Source organism: Phyllostomus hastatus, unplaced genomic scaffold, assembly GCF_019186645.2.
Source record: "Phyllostomus hastatus isolate PE091 unplaced genomic scaffold, TTU_PhHast_1.1 phas_contig_38, whole genome shotgun sequence".
In the NCBI taxonomy this organism is placed as follows: Eukaryota; Metazoa; Chordata; class Mammalia; order Chiroptera; family Phyllostomidae; genus Phyllostomus; species Phyllostomus hastatus.
In genome coordinates this window covers 20,217,607-20,237,276 of record NW_025333869.1, presented here as the reverse complement: position 1 = coordinate 20,237,276, position 19,670 = coordinate 20,217,607, and the positions used below count along the sequence as shown (strand labels likewise).

Genomic DNA, 19,670 nt, shown 5'->3' with positions numbered 1-19,670 from the left:
ACAATATATGGGCTTTTATTATTTGTGAATTTAAACAACACAGTAACTGAATTTTCTGCCGGTCAGAATGGGTTTATAACCAAATCTAACCAGTCCCCATGCATCCTCACCAAGGATTACCGAGCTTTGAATTTCAAGTTTCTAAACAGAGTCAGAGCTCTTCATTTGCCCAGGGAACCACGTATAGTAGCAAAAAAAAGGTGTTTTCAGCACCCAAGTCACTCAAAATTGTAAGTTGCTGGTTCTGGTGCCACCCAGCTGTCTGTATGAAAGACAGGCCAAGCTAGGCTGAGGCCAACTTATTCCTTTATTCAACATGCATTTTAGGAGGCTCTGTTAGGAGTTAGGTGCCATTCTAGGCACTGGAGATTCTGCAAGCAGCCCAAGGCTTCAAGGTGTTTGCACTGCCTCAAGGAAAAGAGGCAGTGACAACAAATGTCAAGAAAGATATAATAGCCTCTGGGAGAGTAGATGTGGAAATATGTGGTGTGAAGGGAAAAGTAATGCAAATTTTTAAGAAGCAGGTCTGGTATGTTTTCACATGAAAACTTCACTCATCCCATGAAACAGAGAACATCTAGATCCTTCTTAGAGAATGTGGATTAGTACATTTACTCCTGGTAGGGGCCCTCAGAAGCCCCAGAGAAACTGATGAGCTTAATGACATTCTTCTTGATTTTTTTGCACTTGCCAGGAAAACTGTTGAATCACACACAGCACACCCTCATTAGAGATCCACCATCTTCATAAAGTCAACATTGTGGAGATGTTGGTTCTCCCCAAGAGAGCCCAGAAACAGACCCACACATACACTGGCACCCGACATAAAAACGAAGCTTCGGGGTCCTGATGACATACTGTAACTTCATCTACGTCCTGGTTCAGTGAGAGTGCCGGCTTTGTGACTATTTCACAAGCTCTCCATTTATTAGATGCACACTTTTTATTTGTATCTTTACATCAATTAAAAGTTTATTTTTAATCCCTTTATAAAAATTCAATTCTGTTTTAGAGAGAGATCTCACCAAGAACTTAACACTGAGCAAAAGGACATGACCATTTGACTGGAGAAGTCAGGCAGCTACCTAGGGGAAGAGCTCTCCAGCCAGAGGGAAGAGCCAACACAAAACCCCGAGACCAGCCAACAGGAGTGTGGCTGATGTAAGGAGCAGGAGGGCACTTGCCACATGAGGCCAGTAAGGTCTCGGAAACCTGACAGCTTAGCACCTACAGACCTTTGTAAGGACTTTATCTGGTATGATGGGATGCTGTGGAGAGATGCAGGCAGGGGGTGGTGGGATTTGATTCATGCTTTAAAATGTTTATTCTCAATGCCATATTGGAGACAGACTGAAGGGCAGGGAAGGATAAGGTCAGCGTGTGGAGACCAGTTAGAAGGCTGGTGTAATATTCTAGGAGACAGAGAATGGTGGTTTGGAGCTGATAGAAAGAATGGAGGTGGTGAGAAGCACTCAGATTCTGGGCATATTTTAAAAGTTGAACCAAGAGGATTTCCCATTGATTTGAATACGTACACAAGAAAAAGAAAGGAGTCAAGAATGGCTCCAAAGTTTTTAGTCTGAGTAATAGGAAGGATGGCATAGCCAACAGTGTAAAGGGGAAAAAACAGGTTTATAGTAAAAAACAAACAAACAAACAAAAAACCCCCAAGAATTCTACTGTGGATATGTTAAGTCTGAGATGAGATGAGACTTTTAAATAGAGATGTTGAGTAGCAGGTACATGGATGACACCAGGTTCAAGGGAGAGGTTCTAGGTAGAGATATAAACATGGTCATTGATTTATCTAGAAGCAATGAGAATGAATACAATTATGAAGGAAGTGGGTATGATTGTACTGGGAGCCACCCTCCACTGATCGGGGATATCTGCAGAGGTCCACTGTCAGGGCACCCTCTTGAGTGCGGTTAGGGGGACACTATCCATGAGTATAGTATGGAATAAGCTATAGCTTGTATCTCACTTTCTAACTCACACCACATGCATTTACTTTGCCAGACAAACCCTCTATTCTGGCATCAGACATAGAAGACCACTTTGATTCCAGTCTTATCAGTTGGATCCCTGATCCCATTTCAGAGATCCTTTCACCAGCTCCCTCTCCAGAGAGAATCCAGCCCTGCTTCTAGTATGCCTCCCTCACCTGGATAAACACCTCTGGCCTGCAGAGCTTATACCTACCAGCCAATAAAAATTGCTTGTTGACTCCCAGAAGCACCTACCTAAGCCAATTAGCTTTACCCCCCATCCCAAACACAGCAGTGCATGATGTCAGCTCCCTCTCGAGAGTCTAATTTATTTCCCTCCCTGACTCATCCCAGACTAGGCTAACCCCTCATCTGACTTGATACAGTGGCCTCTGCCCTTGCAGCAATGGCCACAGAGAAAGGCCAACAAGACCCACAGAATGGAGCTGTGGAATTGACCAGGAGTCAATTTGTCTGGGTTTAACAACTGAGTCTGTCATTCCAACTTTATGTCCTCATGCAGGTTGCTGAACTTGTCTTAATCCACAGTGCCTTCCACTGTAAAGTGGGGTTAGTAATAGTGCCAAGTTTGGATAGGGTCATTGTAAGAATTAAACGAGATAATTCATATAAAGCACAGCATAAGGCTTGGCATATAATTAGGACCTAGTATATTTCAGCTATTATTAAAGATTCTTCATTTATGTTTCCGGCTTCTAAACCATGTTTTTATATACACATATACTCCAACACACACATGTACATAAACATAACCCAAAACAAAAGTATTAAAAATTATTCCGTTGGCCACAATTATTGGTAAGGTTATGTACTGCTGAGAGTTTATCTCAACAAGATAATAACAATAATGAGCAAATGGTTTTTCTATCCAGAAAAGTCCACTCAGCCAAGATACTGTCTGAATAACATGGGTCTGATCTCTCTAGTGCTTCCTCTTCACAAATAGAAAATGTGATGGAGGAGACAGTACTGGGATCAATACTATGTAAATTTCACCCACAATTCCAAATCTTATAAAACAGGCAAAAACTTTAAAACTGTATCACATATTTTCTTAACTCATTTATCCAATGAAGAAATGATTAGGAAAACACATGCTATATTCTAGGCTGTGTGAGAGAGTGCACATGTGTGTACAAAAAGGTAGATTAGCCAAGTTAAAATAGTTGGTGATGCTAAGAACAATTTAAATGTGCTCAGTTTGAAGACTTAGTGTAGAGTGAAAATAAATTTTAAGAATTAATCGCACTCTAAACACACACAACACCCACACAATTTATCACGTCCAAGGACAGCTAATCCTAGCAAGAATAATAAAACAATTCACAAAAATAGCAGGTCAAGCCCCAACTTAAAACCAGATTTGTTGGAGAGAAAGTTAAGTGTTACATGGTAAAACTGTAAAATAATAAAAAACAATCAATGAATCTTAAATTACATCCAAGTGAGGAAGCCAAGTAGAGGATATAAGTGTGGCCACTTATTCAAGGATGAGGCAGATGGCAAATAGGCTAAATAAGTTCATTGTCTTGGTCCTTACAGAAGACATTAGGAAGATTCTCACTTGAACCTGACAGGCAGATGGTAGGAGATCAGATACTGGTAAATGAACAAGATGTTTCAGGCACAGATGTTCATAACTCATAGTAACCAGAACATTCACCTTTACTTTTCAGAGGGACTGTAGGTCAAAACTGGGTATTGCTGGACAAAATGCTTAACCTGGCATTGGCAATAGGCCACTGGGCCAGAGGACCCCCACAATGGCCAACCTGAGCCTCTTTCATAAAGGTATTGGCTATAAAGTCAGTATGGCTTGTTAAACAAATCCCAGCACACTAGAAACTGTAGAACTCATGTTTTAAAGGTTAAGTGGAACAAATTAAAGGAGAACTTTAAAATTTCATTACTCAAAAGATGTGGGCTAAAAATAGAAATAGAGTCGCAAAATTTAGATCCATCCACAGATAATGTGTCCAATATGAGAGCTAGGGTTTCAGGGGCAATGACTTGGGGTCCTAGGGTAAGGATCTTTCAAAGTGACCTTAGGGAAAGTCAGTAAGTGCTCCCTCATATTTCCTGGTGCCTCTGGGCTAGGTCTCTTTTGTACCAGCTATACACCAGTAGCCCCTTTCTCTTTTGTTGAGCTTTCTCAGCCTCACTTTCAGTCTTGGTTCTAAAAACCCAGGAGCTAATCACTGTGCTTCTGCCTGTGATATATCATCACAGTTTCAGTCTTGTTCCTCTTTCTTCTTCTTTCAGGAGGGACCGAGTACAGTGTATTCTGCCAAACCAAGAAACACATAGGGTACCTGCCCAGGGCCAGAGGGAGGGTGAGCTCACACTCCACCTCTGGCTTCTAGAAATGCTAAGTGTTCTCAAGGGATCAAAGGTTGCCAAAGGTCCATCTTGTCTCCCTCCGTCCTGATAGGACTAAGTGCTGATGCATTTTCTGCGTAGGACATGGGGGACACTAGGGAAGGAAGCAATTTCTGTAAACAACAATCCATTTATAGATTTCCTTCTCCATCTGTCCCCAAATAAAAATAAGTGAAGGCTTTGTGATCCTTGGAATGGGAGACAATATATAAAACTTTCCAAGGAAGGCATCACTGTAGTGTTTAAAAGAGACAAAGACCTGGGATTTGGAGGGTAAGTGTGCAGAGATGACATTACAGAATGGGGAACATATGCTTAAGGCTGTCCCTATTTTAAATGAAAAAAATCAGTGAAGGGAAGTGTTGTTTCCAGGTCAGGTCACATGCCTAGCGAATCCCAACATGAAGACCACCTGAATGTCATGTGGCCATACGCAGAGAGCTAGCCCCAAACACCAAGGAGCTGGCCTGGACAGAAACAACACAGTAACATAACCCCGGGAGGGAAATGTGTTTTTAGTTACACCAGGACCAGGCCAGGCCTCTCCCACATGCTCTTCCTAAATAGGAACTTGGCAGTGGGATTTGTTGGGCTGGAGGGAACGTCCTTGGCTGCAGAGGTCTTAAGGGAGGTTGGACAGAAGTTCTCTCTCCCTGCTGGTAATAACACTGAAGAAGCAGTGTCATATCCATTTTATTAATTTTCCTGACAGGTGGCTCTAGTTTCCATGCAGGCACCACAAAATCAAAACATACGCATGTCAAGTGCCCCATAGGCAGTGGGGCCCTGCCAAGGCCGTGTTACATCAACACAAGAAAGCAGAGTCCAGGGCCTCAGACCTCGTGCCTGGTCCTGCGGGCGATTCCCCACTGGGCAGAACCACCAGAGCTTGGCTGAACAAACCCAAAAAGCTCTCTTGGTGACAGTTCTTTATCCTGGGTCTAGGAGACACAAGCTTCCATCTGGCTTTTGGGCTTGTCTTTACACCCTGCGACACAGATCACCCTGCCACCTCCCTTTTGCCTGCATTCTGTTTCAGCCAGGCAGGGTACTTGCAGCCTGGACTAAAGAAGCCACTTAAAGGAACACAATGCCCCTATCTGTGAGCTGGGTCTGAGCCAGGGGTTCAGTGAGGTTGAGGTCTGTACACACAGTGACTAGAAGAAGTTTTTCATCAAGACATCCATTGCTAAAGTGATTGAAGGGACTCCAAAACTATTTGTTCTTTTACAGAGGAATATTAACTATAAATTGGCTACATAATATAAATTAGGTGGGGGTACAGTAAGTAAGGACCTAGAAAAATATCATGTTCTAAGTCAGACAAGTTGCGGAGGCCCAGGATCAGCACTGCAGAGGCTGTGCTCCATCACCTGCATCTCCATCCTCCAGCCAATCCCTCTCACCAAATCCAGGGCCATGTCCTCAACACACCAAAGGCCTTATCTCTGGTTGTAGATATAGCAGCAATGACAGCAAAAGCCTGGAGACCTCACACCTTTGATTTCAAAGGTATGGATGCCCTTTGCAGAACCCCCTGGTGACTCACTGACTTCCCACCTTAACCACTACTAAGTCAAAAAGGGGAAGGTGAATAAATGAGTAACAGGGAGGGGAATGTAAGCCCAGATCTAGAACTAATGGCCACCAGTGCCAAATCAGAGAGACCCAAACTAAACAGTTTTTAATGCACTGATTTGCCACCTTGACTGCTGAGGCTGAGAACAGTCCAAGGAAAAGGACTGGTTTATCATTCTCCAGTTTATTATTCTCTGGTTTATTATGCACTGAGCTCCAAGGGCCCTCTCAGTAGGAGCCTGAACACTCAACCCAACATCCTGGGAACACGCCTGGCCTGGCCTGTGAGGACAGATTTGGGTCTTTCTTTGCTCGAGCTGGTCCAGCAGGCAGGGGCCCCGCTGAGGTGAGCCAGCTGACAAGGCGATGAGCAAATCCAGACCGTGTGCCTCACGGTGTAAAGGGCGCCACTGACGAGGACTCAGTTCATCGTTTCACTCACCATTCAAATAACCGTGGCATGTCAGCCCTGCTGGCCTCCTTGATTGTGCAGAAATAAATAAATGAATTATGTTGTTGGGGTTTGGGCTTCAGCACAAACACATGGTCTGCATTTATCCGCACAGTGAGAGGTCCACCAGCCACTTGATGTAAAAGAGCAAAATGATAATTCTTTTCTTTAGGCACTCTGGTGCCATATGGAATGTATATAAATCATATTTTTGTTTTAACAGCGGAGGCTTTGTTGATAGATAAACATGTGGTTTACCTAAAAAAAAGAGTGGATTGTGCTTTGAACAATCATTTAATGGCCGTGGATGTGCCAAATAAAAATAAAAACATAATTTTGAAAGAAGTTGGCCTCTTGCCCAAATCTGTAACAAGGAATTTCTCCTCAACCAAAGTGGTTAAAGCTCGTCGATCTGTTTTGAGTTTAAGCTGTGCTCTCTACTCAACCCCACGACAAATTGAATCGGGGGCTAATGTGCTCTAATAGGACACGACGTTACCTTTATGAATGACCTCATGGAGAAGAGGTTGGCGAGCATGGTGGAGAGGCCCTGGGCCAGGCAGCTCTGGGCTATGAACCCCAGCTTCAGCTCTGCGAGGCAGATTGCATCATCACCCTCTTTCCAATTCCAGCTTGGGATGTTTAGCAGATGGGCCTGTGGAAAGAAAAACAGTTATGAGACCTTACTTTGTTAAATGTTTGATTGTTTAAAATCTCCTTTGGGCAGTGCAGCATTGCCCAGTTGCTCAGGGTCATCCAGACTTGTCCTTTCTTGCCCATGCCTGTGTCTGCTGCTTGGTGTTTTACTCAACTCTTCTCTTCATCAGACTTCAGTTTCTCTGGAATACTGCTTCTGTGCCCACCAAGCCCAAGACCTTTCCTCAGGTTTGACTTTAGCCAAATAAAGTCCAAAGGAAATTCCTCTTGTGACATTGGCCCATGCTACTAGTATGTCTAACTAGGTTGTTCATAAATTGGCTCCTCAGACAGACTCTAATGCTGTCAGATGCCTGGGTACTTGAGATTTCTTTTTTACCTACCTTCCCACTATTCCAAGCTTGAGCTAGCATTAGAGTCACCTGAAGGGTCTGAACAGAAACATTGCTGGCCCCTCCTCCACAGTTGCTGATTTGGTGGGTGTGGGGTGAGCCTGGATAATTTGCATTTCTAAGAAGGTCAAGGCCATGCTGAGCTGCTGGCCTGGGGACCACACTTTGAGAAGCACTGCCCTAAATCATCAGGCAAATCACAGTGTAGACATGTTACAATCTGTTGCAGATGGACTGATCCTATTCAACAGTTAGGTCAGACGCTGAGATCAGGGCCCAGAGCCATGCTCAGCCAATTACTTTTAAGTGGCATGAAGCGGAGTCATAGATGATACACTGGATGAAAGAATCAAGATTTGAAAAGTTCTCCAGAGTTGAAAAAGTGGGCAGAAAAAAACAACCAGAAAAGATTTAAAAGGTTTTAATGTCAAGTATAGCATTTAGGTTAAGAAAAATCAATTATATAAATTCAAAATGAGAAGACCTAACTTGGCAGCAGACAGGAGGAAAAAGAAAAAAAAAAAAACCTTAAGTGTGTGGGTAAGTAAACCCATGAGAGGCCAACTGTGTGACAAATTACAGAGCAAGCCAATGCTTGTTAGTTAGAAATGGTCTCCAGATCAGTGGAAATGAATGTCAATGAATGTTCCATTCTCATGTGAACTGGTCAGGCTAGTTCCAGAGTGCCTGATGCAGTTTTACCAGTCAGATGTAGGAAGGGAAATTGGCTGTTTGAATAACTTACAGAGAACAAATGACGCACAAAGAGAGATGTGAGTTCTGGAAAACACCTTTAGAACAACAATTAAGAGAGCCAGCAGTGTTTGCCTGAAGTAGGGCCACACCTTCACGGAGACAGAAGAGTTACCTCTGAATACCCAGGTGCTGTAGTGGTGAAGAGAGATAAGGCTGGTCTTGCTGTGTTCCAGGGGCCAGAACTGAGATTGACTGGAATATACTAAAAGAAGGTAGTTATTTTTGGCTTATTTTATAAAGGAACTTCCTAAGGATGCAATTTGTCTAACAAATGGAGAAGGCAACATCCAAAAATGAAAAGTCTGTGCCCCTAAAACTCAGCAAGTATCCAGGTCTCAGCAGAAAGACCCCTGACTTTGCAAGGAAGAGAACCCTCTGGGTTCTGCCCCAGTGCCAAGACTCTACAGCCCTGAGGTTGCTTTGTCTCTCCAAACCCAAAGGGCACCAAGGAGCCTTCCCTTCACTTTCAGCACCATATACATAGTTAGTTGTACTAAGAGATACAAGACTCCATGGAGAAACAAGGGGCAGGTTCAAAGGTCCCCGCTCTGCTTTCAGAAATAACCACTCCAATGAAACCCCTTCTTGCAAAATCCAGTTCCGTGACAATCTCGTGCATCCTGACCCAATGGAGTCTACTCCTGGGAGAGGTGACTGTATCCTTCTGATGACAGCACTGTTCAAATAGTCCCATGTGTGGGCCACAGCTGATGGCAGCATCTGTCCAGCTGAGTATCAGAGACCTTCTACACTTTGAATCCTCAGTACAGCAAGGAGCCCTGCCCTTTGTTTCATTTTTCTCCTTACTTTCCGCTGGCTTATGAAGGCCACTTTCCCCTCCACTTCCTTGGCACCATAGAGAATAATATATCAATCAGTCTCAGTGAAGAAATGTTCATTTGCATTAACACCATCTGAGAAGAATGAGGAGACATTAAATCTAAGTAATGAAAAATAAAATCATCAAGTGTGAAAGATTTGGGTGGTCCAAGCCCCAGGCAGGCATCTTCAAACAAACAAACAAACAAAACATTTTCAAGAGGGTTCTCACATCTGCATGTGCCATCCAGGGTATGAGGTCCAGGCTTTTAGGCCTTGGGTCCCTCCTGTGCCCATCTGGTTTGAGTTCCTTAAACATATTCTACATGTTAGTACACAAAAAAGGCACTTATTTTTGTTTCTGGGGCTTCCTCTCTTGGGCCCCATAGCTTCTGCAATCATAGGGAGGGAGATGCAAGGGATGCACCAGAGCCCAGGACTAGGGACTTCTATGTGCATGAAACAAAATGAGGAAGGTGACCCAGGAACTCAAATTCTTTGTTTCTGGCAACTCTGTCCTTTCTCACTGAGAGAAGTATAGGTTCAGTGGAAAACGCCAGCATTGCTGCATGGGAGTCTAGAGGCAATCCTCTCTAACCTGGAGAAGCAGACCTGCTGAGCAGGGTCCAGCAGGCGATGGTGCCCGGTTTCTGCTGCTGCGCCATTGCTCATCTCAAGAAGGAGAAATGTGAAACAGTTTGTCCTGGAAAACCAGGAGAAATGAATTCCAGTCCCAGCCCCACCTCTCACTACACACAAAACTGTGGGGAGGCCCCCATGAGGAACAAAGAAGGTCACAATAGAGAAAACACTTTCAACACCCTAGTGTAAGTTTGTAGTGAGCAAGTCAAAAAGACTGGGCCATTAGGACTTGGCTTCCAGGTCAGAGAAAAAGACCTCTTTCACTACAGTCTACTGGAAGGAAAAAGTCCAGTAATAGCTAAATCATCAGGACCAGCACTTTTCCAAGACACCACAAACCATTCTTTCCTTGAAGAGATTCAAGTCATCTACAATCAAATCAGAAAACTTCCTAGACTATATTCTTTCCTTGTTTGAAGTTGACTAGGCTGCAAGCATTTCCACAGACTCCAATGATGTTAAACACATCCACTGTAGAGAATACATCCTCATAGAATCTTTCTATGAGGCCTACTCTGAGGCACCACAGTTTGGTTCAGTGGACTATGGCTCTGTTCAAAGAGAAGGTGGTAGTTGGCAGTTCTCTTAGCTCACTGGCTGCCAAGTGATCATGACTTGTGCTGACCAGAGCTGCTCTGTCTGAGACAGAGCTTAGAGTCCCAAAGACACAGTGGGATGTTAAAGTGCACAGATGGTTAGAAAAGGACTAAATGAGATAATGGATGCCAAAGCTCTTTTAAAACCATAAAATATGACACAAATATCTGAGATTATTATGCTGACAAACCAGGACCAGTTTTATGAGAGTATATGGAGAGCAAGCAGGCAGCTTCCCTACATGCCTCTAGGCCCTAAATAATAATACTACCTTCATATGGTCACAGGGGACTGAAATTCTCTATATTTCATATATGCTATCCAATGATGGAATTAACTATCCCTTGGACTATGTTGACAGTGATATGAGCTTATATACACATACCAGGTTTTTTCCTGAAAGCAAGTTTTAATGGGTAAAGATGTCTGGTGAAGAGAAAGTGCCAAGAAAGGAAGAAAAATAATATTGCATGGAAGGTGGAGAAAAACACAATGAAATGGTGGGTATAGGAAGACCTTAGGGAGCAGAGCTAAACTATAAAGCAAGGTGAAGAATGTCTAGTTGCAACTCTATAAGGAATAAGATAACAAATAATGACCAGTGGACTTTCTGTTCTTTGAGGGTTTTAGAATTTAGGGTAGATTAAGGTGGTTTAAAATAAAATAAAACTTCCAGGGGCAAAGTCTCATAGGTGATTTTTGTCCAATTCTAAAACCCTCAAGGATTAGGGTTTTAGAATTTAGGGTAGAATAGGGTGGTTTAAAATAAAAAGTGTCTTAAGCAAATAATCATGGGTCAGTTGATGTCTTCATCATAGTTTCTGAACGACTACGACATGGAGGTTTATGGAAGACATGCAGATTGCTGCGATCATGAGAACACTGACCAGGTGCCATCTGGATCCTAGGCTCACCAAGCTACTTTGAGTTTGACAACAATCCCATAGCTGAAATCCTCCTTAATTTCTTGAAGATGCTACATCAGCACTCATTAGAAGCAGAAAGGAAGAAATTCAAGTCCCTTTGTAAATATACCATATTAATTTTCCTATTCAATCTAAATTCAGTCAAAAAATCTAAACAACAGCTTAAAGCACTCCCACGTGAAAGAAAATTTCAAACCACAAATGAAAGAAGAAAAGTTAGTTGCTTCCAGAGCTGTCACCGGCCACAGCTCCTCCACCTGCAGGGGCTGCTGTCAGAAAAACCTCTCCAAATCAATGCTGGTGAGTTACCAATGTCCTCACTTTCTCTCTTTAGTGTCCTTGGGTTTTCCAGAGACGCACAGGACAACGTGACCTTGGGTGCCCATCACCAAGCCCACTGGCTGCAGAGCAACACTGTCTGCCATGGAACCACCTGCCCAGGGCTGGGCAACAGTTGGCAGTGGGCAGCAGACCTGCGTGGCAGGCCAGTCACTGACAGCAGGCTCCACTCAACAACAGCCACTGATGGGCCTCCATTTCACAAAATGGGGCAGCACTTGCCAACAATTAAGAAATAATGGCATGGCACTGGCGCATTTGGCAGAGTGGGGTCTTCTCTGGGTTACCTGACTGCCGATTTCATAGGGAATGTGGCCTATAAGATGGGACACAAGCTCACTCAAAACCCAGCAGGGAGTTATTCTGTTCAGATAGGACACCTGGTTCCAGGTACTGAGCAGCCTCTGGTTTCTAAGCCTCATTAAGGGTTAGAAGTAACTGGTTCCGTGTCAAGCAGAAAAAAGTGCCACCTTCCCTCCCCCAGAGCTGTTTTCCTAGGAGTTTAATGACAGTCTGAGTGAAGGAGCACTGCCTCTGAGTAAGACTGGGCTCTGGGAAACAACACAGACTTTCCAACCCCCTTGTCAGCTGTAGCACTAGGACAATTCCTACATGTTTAATCTCTAGCTAGCCAACCGTTTTTCCTGAATTCAACCATGCAATTCTCATCTTGAATTTGAGCATGCCACACTCTGCATTCTCCACCCAACCATGTTCTGTTCCCCAACATTCACGTGGTCTCAGATAGAAAAGTCCAATTTGGGACACTCTCTACATATTGAGTGTTGAATCCTTGAGGGCACAAAATAGGACTTCATTATATCCATGTGGGGTTAGGGGGTCAGGCAAAGAATGTGGACCACCTAGGAGGTATTCAGTAAATACCAACTAAAGAAACTAGTGCAACACATAAAAAGGGAAGTTGTTGGAAGGAGATCTAAAAATGCATCAATATTTCTGAAACTACAGGACCAACCAATGCTTCCTGAATGAATGAATCAGTACTGAAGGTGCTTGCTCCCCGTAATCAACTACAAACAAGATGATTGGACTGAAGAAATGGCCCAAGAAGGTTTTTGCCCATCACCCTCTTTATCCAGGCCTTTGTTGTGTGTGCATGCACATGTATTTGGCTGTACAGTGAGGGAGGAGAGGCTGGACCCATGTGTGCATCTCTGAGCCTAGGAGGGGCTCTCACTGTCCTACCTTATTGTGATACTGCAGCATTTGAGTGATGATTCTTATCTTCGGATGGTAGTTCTTTATGGAGATTACTCTGAAAAAGAAAAAAAGGAAAGCTGAGACACAGTTTGCCTTAGCCTTACCCTTGGAGTCTGATAAGATTAATTTGATTATAACCAAATGCACTAAGTGTGGTGCCAGCAGCCAGGGCCATCCTGGGGGGTTGCAGGCACTGAGCCAAGTTAAACTGTGTTTCCACCACTGTACCCCGTGGTAGTGTGACAAAGAAACCACACAACTGTCATAGACTGTGTCCTGGGCATAAAAGAAGAGAGAGGCCTTGTGGTGTCTTGGCAATGGATGGTATGTGAGGGGGTGTGTACTGGGGGTGGGGGTTGCAGAACAAGGGTCAGGGCTCATTGCCTATATAGGCACCTAAAGAAAGCAAGCCCAATTCATGGGGCCAAGGGAGGTTTGCAATCTCATGCCCTGGGGAAGAGAGCCTAGAAACAATTTGCTAGGAGTCCAATTCCCCAAGTTAATAACTTGAGACAACAATGACAAATCAAATGATTCTAATTGTTATATACATGGCCACTCACAAAAATGATCTCTAAGCAGGGCCCTTAAGATGGGATCGATGGCTCAGCCTTCCATAGGTCCTGATTTGGTGGAAAATTTCTCCAAAATGCCCTCAGGCCAGCTCAGGATTAACCACTGTCCACCCCTCCCCTTCTGTTTGCTTGACAATCCCTCTGCGGAAAGGGGAGGGGCCAGGAGCAGCGGAATAGAAACACCTGGACTCCAGTCCCAGCTTTTGTACTAACGTACTGGGTGACCTTCGGAAATCCTGGTCCTCTGTGACTGTTTCCTCATCTGGACATTGGGGGCAACAGTGCCTGCTTTATTTATTTCACGGGGTTGGTATGAAAAGCAAAATGAGAGACCAGATGTGAAAATGCTTTGAAATCATTAAAAGCCCTCTCCACGTGTAAGTTATGGTTTTTGTCATTACTGACTCTGTCAGAGGTGACATTGTACATTTCCTTCTGTGACAAGGAAGGCTAGAGAATGGAATCCACAGAAAGGCCACCTCCTAAGCCTACTCAGAAATGCAAATGCATTTATTATGACCACCCCCACAAACTTCCCACAAAGAAATGCTATGGTCCCTTCCCTTTTTGTGCAAAGATGGGGAAAAGGCAGCCAGGAAGCATCTTTGTCTGAAAAGCTACAACTTGTGAATTTAGGAAACAGATCACACATAAGTTCCTCATGCACAAATTCACCCTGGGCTTTTGCACTTGAAGGATTTCATCTTATTTTTGAAAAAGTGTTGCTTTGGCCCATGCTTATAACTCAAGGACTTTGAGCCTTTGTCAGCCCTCTGAATTCAGTTCACAGCATCAGCCAGTTTTCTGCATTAGCTCATTTCAAATGGATCTTTGACATTTTAATTTCAAAAGGGGCAGATTGGTCTCATTAAATTAAGGAGGAAGGAGGCTTATATAAATAAGGGAAAGACAAAGCCCATTTTTAACCCTGGATCTCCCATTTCCTTTTGCTGCCCAGGCCTTAGTTCTGATTCTGGTTAATGGATGGCTTAATTACATTTCTGATACTACATACTTTCTTCAGGAATCTTTATGCCTTGGCATCATGCCACTCACCGCTCACCCTGGGAACCTATATGTCTTCACATTAACCCTATCATACTCAGGGCTTATATAAAATATTGTGATTAAGAGAAATGCCCATTTCAAAGCTATTATCATTTCAACTAGTCACTTTTGAAGGGAAAAAAAAAAGCAGTGCCAGCCTCAAACTTTTTGTGGAGTTAACACATTAAGCTTCATCTTCTTTTGATTTTTTGGGATGAAATTTTGAAGACAATGAGGTCTAGTTTCTTAAAGACTACATTTTTATCACTCCCAATGATACAAACATTTAGTGAACCATGGGAATCCTAGTTCAAGTGATAGGGGACTCAGGACTTAGAAAATTTTAGCTTAAGGTTAAGGGGTTTGAGTCTAGCAAGTAATGTGTATGTTAAAGCTTTTGTTTCAGAAACTACAGATAAGGCCCATCCTGGCTCCTGGGAAAAACAGCCGACCTCCTGGGGCACTGATAGAAGATTACCGCCTGGGGACCTCTGAACCTTTGCTCCAGGGAGAGCAGATGACCACCCCTCCCCCTTGGGATCAGCTAACTGCCCAGGACAGGAATGTTACGGCTTCTGAATCTCAAAGCCCTCACTGCATCTTGTTTGTTCTCCCCCACCCACTTATAAAAGATCTAGCCAGGAAAGAGAAGGGAAGATGGTTTGTTTGGGTATGAACCCGCCATCTTTTCGGATCGCCAGCCATCTGAATAAAGCACCCATAAAAGATTCAATCACTGTCATTGCTTATTGGATTTGGTAGTGACAGGCAGCCCAAACGCCAGTGTCTTTTCCTGTTACACAAGGAAAGGGCAGACTGACCCACTTTAAGCTGAGGCTGTTGCAGTCACTTTCCAGCTGTGACCAGTTAAGGGGTGAACCCATCTCCCTGCAGCCTGGCAAGTCCAATGCTTACAAGACTTCAGGCACTGACTTCCTCAAAACGACTGCACTAATCATATTGCCAAAGAAAAGCGAGTGCAAAGAGAACATCGCACCAGATGTCGCTTGCCAGACACAAGGACCAGATGCTGAGAGGAGGACTTGCTCACCCGAAATGCAGGGAGGAATTCCCCCACCTCACTGATGGGGAGGCTCATGTCACTTGGGGCCTCTGATTAAAGGCAAAGAAAGGAGATGGGAGCACTGTGATGATGCAAAAGCAACTTCCCAACCCTGTACCTCGGTGAAATCCCAGGACACAGTAAACCAAGCTGCAGGGAGATCGGAATCTTTGTCTAGATCCCAAAGATGGCTGTTTGCAATTAGGCAAGAGTTCCTGGGAATATAGTGGGAGTGAAATGTTTTCTCTTAGTTCATCTCTTCTCCAGAAGGTTCTCCTTATTATTCCCTTCCAGCTCTTAACCACTCTGCTGTAGGAGAAAAGAATTCAAAAGGGCTTTAACTATCTGGAGCAAAATAGCTTAACTTTTGAGACATTTCATAGACACAAGTAGTCTGGAATTTGGGTCTGTGAAAGAACAAACATGGAGCAGTTTTCTTCTGAAATAGTAAAGAGTAGGAGCTGGGCAGGGGGTGGCCTTAGACAGGCTCAACCCATTTGCAGGAAGTTACTGGGAAGGGTTCTCCAAATGTTACAGGGTGCAGCCAAGAGAGGGGACCCCAAATGGGCATTTGAAATGGGGTCCGGGAACTTAAGGTGTCCAGGAGATTTTAAGATGTCTCCACCCCCCCCCACCCCCCCACCCCGCCCCCCGCACAGGGTGTGGGTTGAGGGAAGGGACAAATGGAGCAGGGCCATTGAGAGCTGTTTTGCATAGCAACAGCCTTGCAGCTACCCTCTGGCGTGGTCATTTAACATATCTATAGCCTTTGGCTGGTTGCATGGATATGTTAAATAGCTGTGATCATCTCTGAGCCAGGGGAATGGAAGTAACTTCCCCACCAAGACGTGACTGGGGGCAGATCCCCCAAGCTACAGTGCCTGTGTGGGAGCTCGGAGAAGATTGGCTCCAGGACATGGGGCCACACCTGCCCAGACTGATGATGGCAGCCCAGTAAACCTGGAAGGATACGAGTTCTGCCATGTGAAGCCGAGTGTGGGAGGAGTCAGAAATGAGGCTGCAGAGGAAGACTGGCCGCGGGGATTTAAAACCCAGACTTGGCGGCCATTAAGAGAGAGAACCATGCTGCTTTAGGAGGGAGAGCCATGCGCAGCCCTAAGAGAGAGAACCGTGGTGCTTTAGGAGGGAGAACCACGCTGCCTTGAGAAGGAGAGCCATGTGCAGCCCTGAGGAGGAGAGAACCATGCTGCTTTAGGAAGGAGAGCCATGCGCAGCCATTGAGGGAGAACCATGCTGCTTTAGGAGAGAGAACCATGCGGCTTTAGCAGAGTGGAGACTCCCGCATCCCAGAGAGGGAGAACCACACGGCCTTGACAGAGTGGAGACTCCCGTGGCCCTGGGAGAGAGGACCACGTGCCTGTGCCAGAGTGGGGACCCCCGCAGCTTTAGAAGGGGAACCACCACCTGGTTTTAGCAGAGATCCTGGCGACTCAGCCGAGGGTGCCAGGAACCCAGGGAGGTCTTCCAGTCGAGATGGAGGACTAACTAAGAACCAGAGGACTGCCTGAGCCATGGACTTCTATTTCCTTTCCTGAGATACGGTACTCTGGACTGGGCAAAGGGGGAAGGAAGGAAGAACTGGGTGTTTGTGGGTGTTTTTAGGGACTTTAGGATTTTTGATAAAGACATTAGGTCACTACTTGAAGTCTGTATAGCATTAAATAAACATTTCCTTTCCTTTTCACGAATCTCTGGCATTGAGAGACGTCTTTCCTCTGGCGGCGGACATAATGGACCCGGGGCCTTCTTTCAATAATAGTATATTGTCCCAGGCCCCCCTTGTTTGTTCTGTAACACAAAGAGTGCCCCACAGTGGATATTCTATAAAAATGGGAGCAGGGACTTAGAGTCAAATAGTTTTGAAAACTCTCTATAGTACATTGTCTTAAAAATTCTTATTAGTATTAAAAGCATTGAGAAAGTATTCAGTGAACAAAATGTTTTCATTTGGGGAAACTGGTTGAAACAAACTCATTGGTAAATGAACTCCTCTTTGTGGGTGACATTAATCACTATGCTATAGACACACTGGGAAAGCTCTAACATGGGGCTTCTCATCCTGAGCCCTATTCACATTCTGGCTAGATAAGTCTCTGCTGTGGGGAGCTGTCTTTTGCATTATAGGAAGATGAGCAGCATTACTAGGCTCTACCCACCAGACAAGAGCAGGACTATGCCCTAGTTATGACAACCAAGAACATCTCCAGGTGTTTCAAAATGTCCCGAGAGACAAAACCACCCCCAGTTAAGGTATCTCAGATCCATTCCCCTTGGGAAACATGGTACCTTATTTCAGGCCTATGCCCACCTAAATTTATCTTTCCTAGTCCTGTCTAAAGGATCTCAAACTCAAGACCCCAGAGTTCCCGTCTTCTAAGAATGAACTTCCTGTTGACAATGCCTTATGGCATTGCCCTCTGCACCTGCCACAGTTTCAGCTCCTCCCAGGCACATGCAAGTTGTGGGTAGTTTATGGGGTAGATGGTGCTCTGCAGGGGACCCAAAAGAGCACCAAGCCCAGAGCTTTCCCCAGCCTCCCCAAGTTTACCTCATGATGTTGGAGGCATCTTCAGCATCAGGGTCAGCGCAGTATTTATTGGCAAGGATGAGGCACGCATCTGCTGACTCTATCTAAGACACCAAAAGGAAAATCACAGAACACAAACATATAAATAGCCATGCTTGGCAGACTCTCTCTTTTAACAGCTCTTGGGGAACCTGGCACTTTGCAAGGAAATTTTTTTTTTAAATCCTGAGAGATTATAGTTTTTGTCAAAAGTGTAGGTTGCAAGTTCTTGTTATGATATCAACAATTCATCTTATTTCTCTTGAACGGCACAATATGTACCTTGGTAATTATACCATTCCTTTTGCATAGTCTCTTACAGGTGAGGTTTCCATATTTCTTTAAATAACTATTAACTAAGCCTTTCAGTTCACCCACCCCGCAACCCCTTGCCCCATCATTTGCACCATCACCCGAACTTTTCCAGGTGGGAAATGGAGTTAGGTGGACTACACCCCTCTTCTCAGGTTACCAAGTTGACTGAGTAGTTGAGGATTCAGTAATGTAGACTCCAAAGTCCTTCTGTTACAGGGTGCAACCAAGGGGGGTGGGGGGGGGGTGACAAATAGGGATTTGGAATGGGGTCCAGAACTCAAGGTGTCCAGGAAATATTAGGATGTCCACCCCCCTCCCCCTGCCACAGGTGTGGGTTGGGGGAAGGGACAAATGGAGCAGGGCCATTGAGAGCTGTTTTGCATAGCAACAGCTTTGCAGCTAACCTCTGGCATGGTCATTTAGCATATCTATAACCTTTAACTGGTTGTATAGATATGCTAAATAGCTGTGGCCATACTCTGAGCCAGGGGGATGGGAGTAACTTTCCCCCAAGACAAAACTGGGAGGCTACTCCCCCTAGTTACAGCACCTGCGTGAGAGCTTGGAGATGATTGGCTCCACGCCATGGGGCCACACCTGCCCAGACCCACTATGGCAGCCCAGTAAAGCTGGAAGGATATGGGAGTGCTGGCAAATGTAGCTGACTGTGGGAGGAGTCAGAAATGGGGTTGAAGAGGAAGAATGGTGCAGGGATTTAAACCCAGACTTGGCAGCCAGTGAGGGAGAACCACGTGGCTTTGCCAGAGTGGGGACTCCCTTGGCCATTGTGGAGGGAGAACCATGTGGCGTTGCCAGAGTGGGGACTTCTGCGGTCATTGTGCAGAGGGGACCACTTGGCTGTGGCACTGCAGAGAACCATGCAGCTGTGGCAATAGAAAGGAGAGCCACGTGGCTGTGGCCATGTAAGAGAGCCACGTGGCTTTGCCAGAGTGGGGACCCCCACAGCTTTAGAAGGGGGAACCACCACCCGGCTTTAGCAGAGATCCTGGCAACACGGCTGATAGTGCCGGGAACTGAGGGAGGCCTACCAGCTGAGATGGATTGCTGGGAAGAACCGGGGGCTGCCTGAGACACAGGCTTCTATTTATTTTCCTGAGATACGGAAAGAGGGGCAAAGAGGGGAAGGAAGGACTGTGTGTATTTGTGGGTGTTTTAAGGAACTTTGGGATTTTGATGAAGACATTAGGTCACTACTTTAAGTCTGTATAGCATTAAATAAACATTTCCTTTCCTTTTCACAAATCTCTGGCATTGAGAGATGTCTTTCCTATAACGCGGGGGACAATCAAGCATGGT

At 44.9% G+C, this 19,670-nt stretch overlaps 1 protein-coding gene across 33 annotated transcripts in view; it reads right to left on the bottom strand.

Annotated features, from left to right (window-relative positions):
• KCNMA1 (potassium calcium-activated channel subfamily M alpha 1) overlaps positions 1-19,670 on the bottom strand; it is a 739,251-nt gene that overhangs the window by 190,480 nt on the left and 529,101 nt on the right. For all 33 annotated transcript variants that reach the window (XM_045841891.1, XM_045841892.1, XM_045841893.1 and 30 more), the window contains exons 12-14: positions 18,021-18,103; positions 12,752-12,821; positions 6,917-7,072 (exon numbers count right to left, since the gene is read on the bottom strand). In XM_045841891.1, coding sequence (XP_045697847.1) covers positions 6,917-7,072; positions 12,752-12,821; positions 18,021-18,103 — 309 coding nt within the window. The remainder of the gene's footprint in view (positions 1-6,916; positions 7,073-12,751; positions 12,822-18,020; positions 18,104-19,670) is intronic.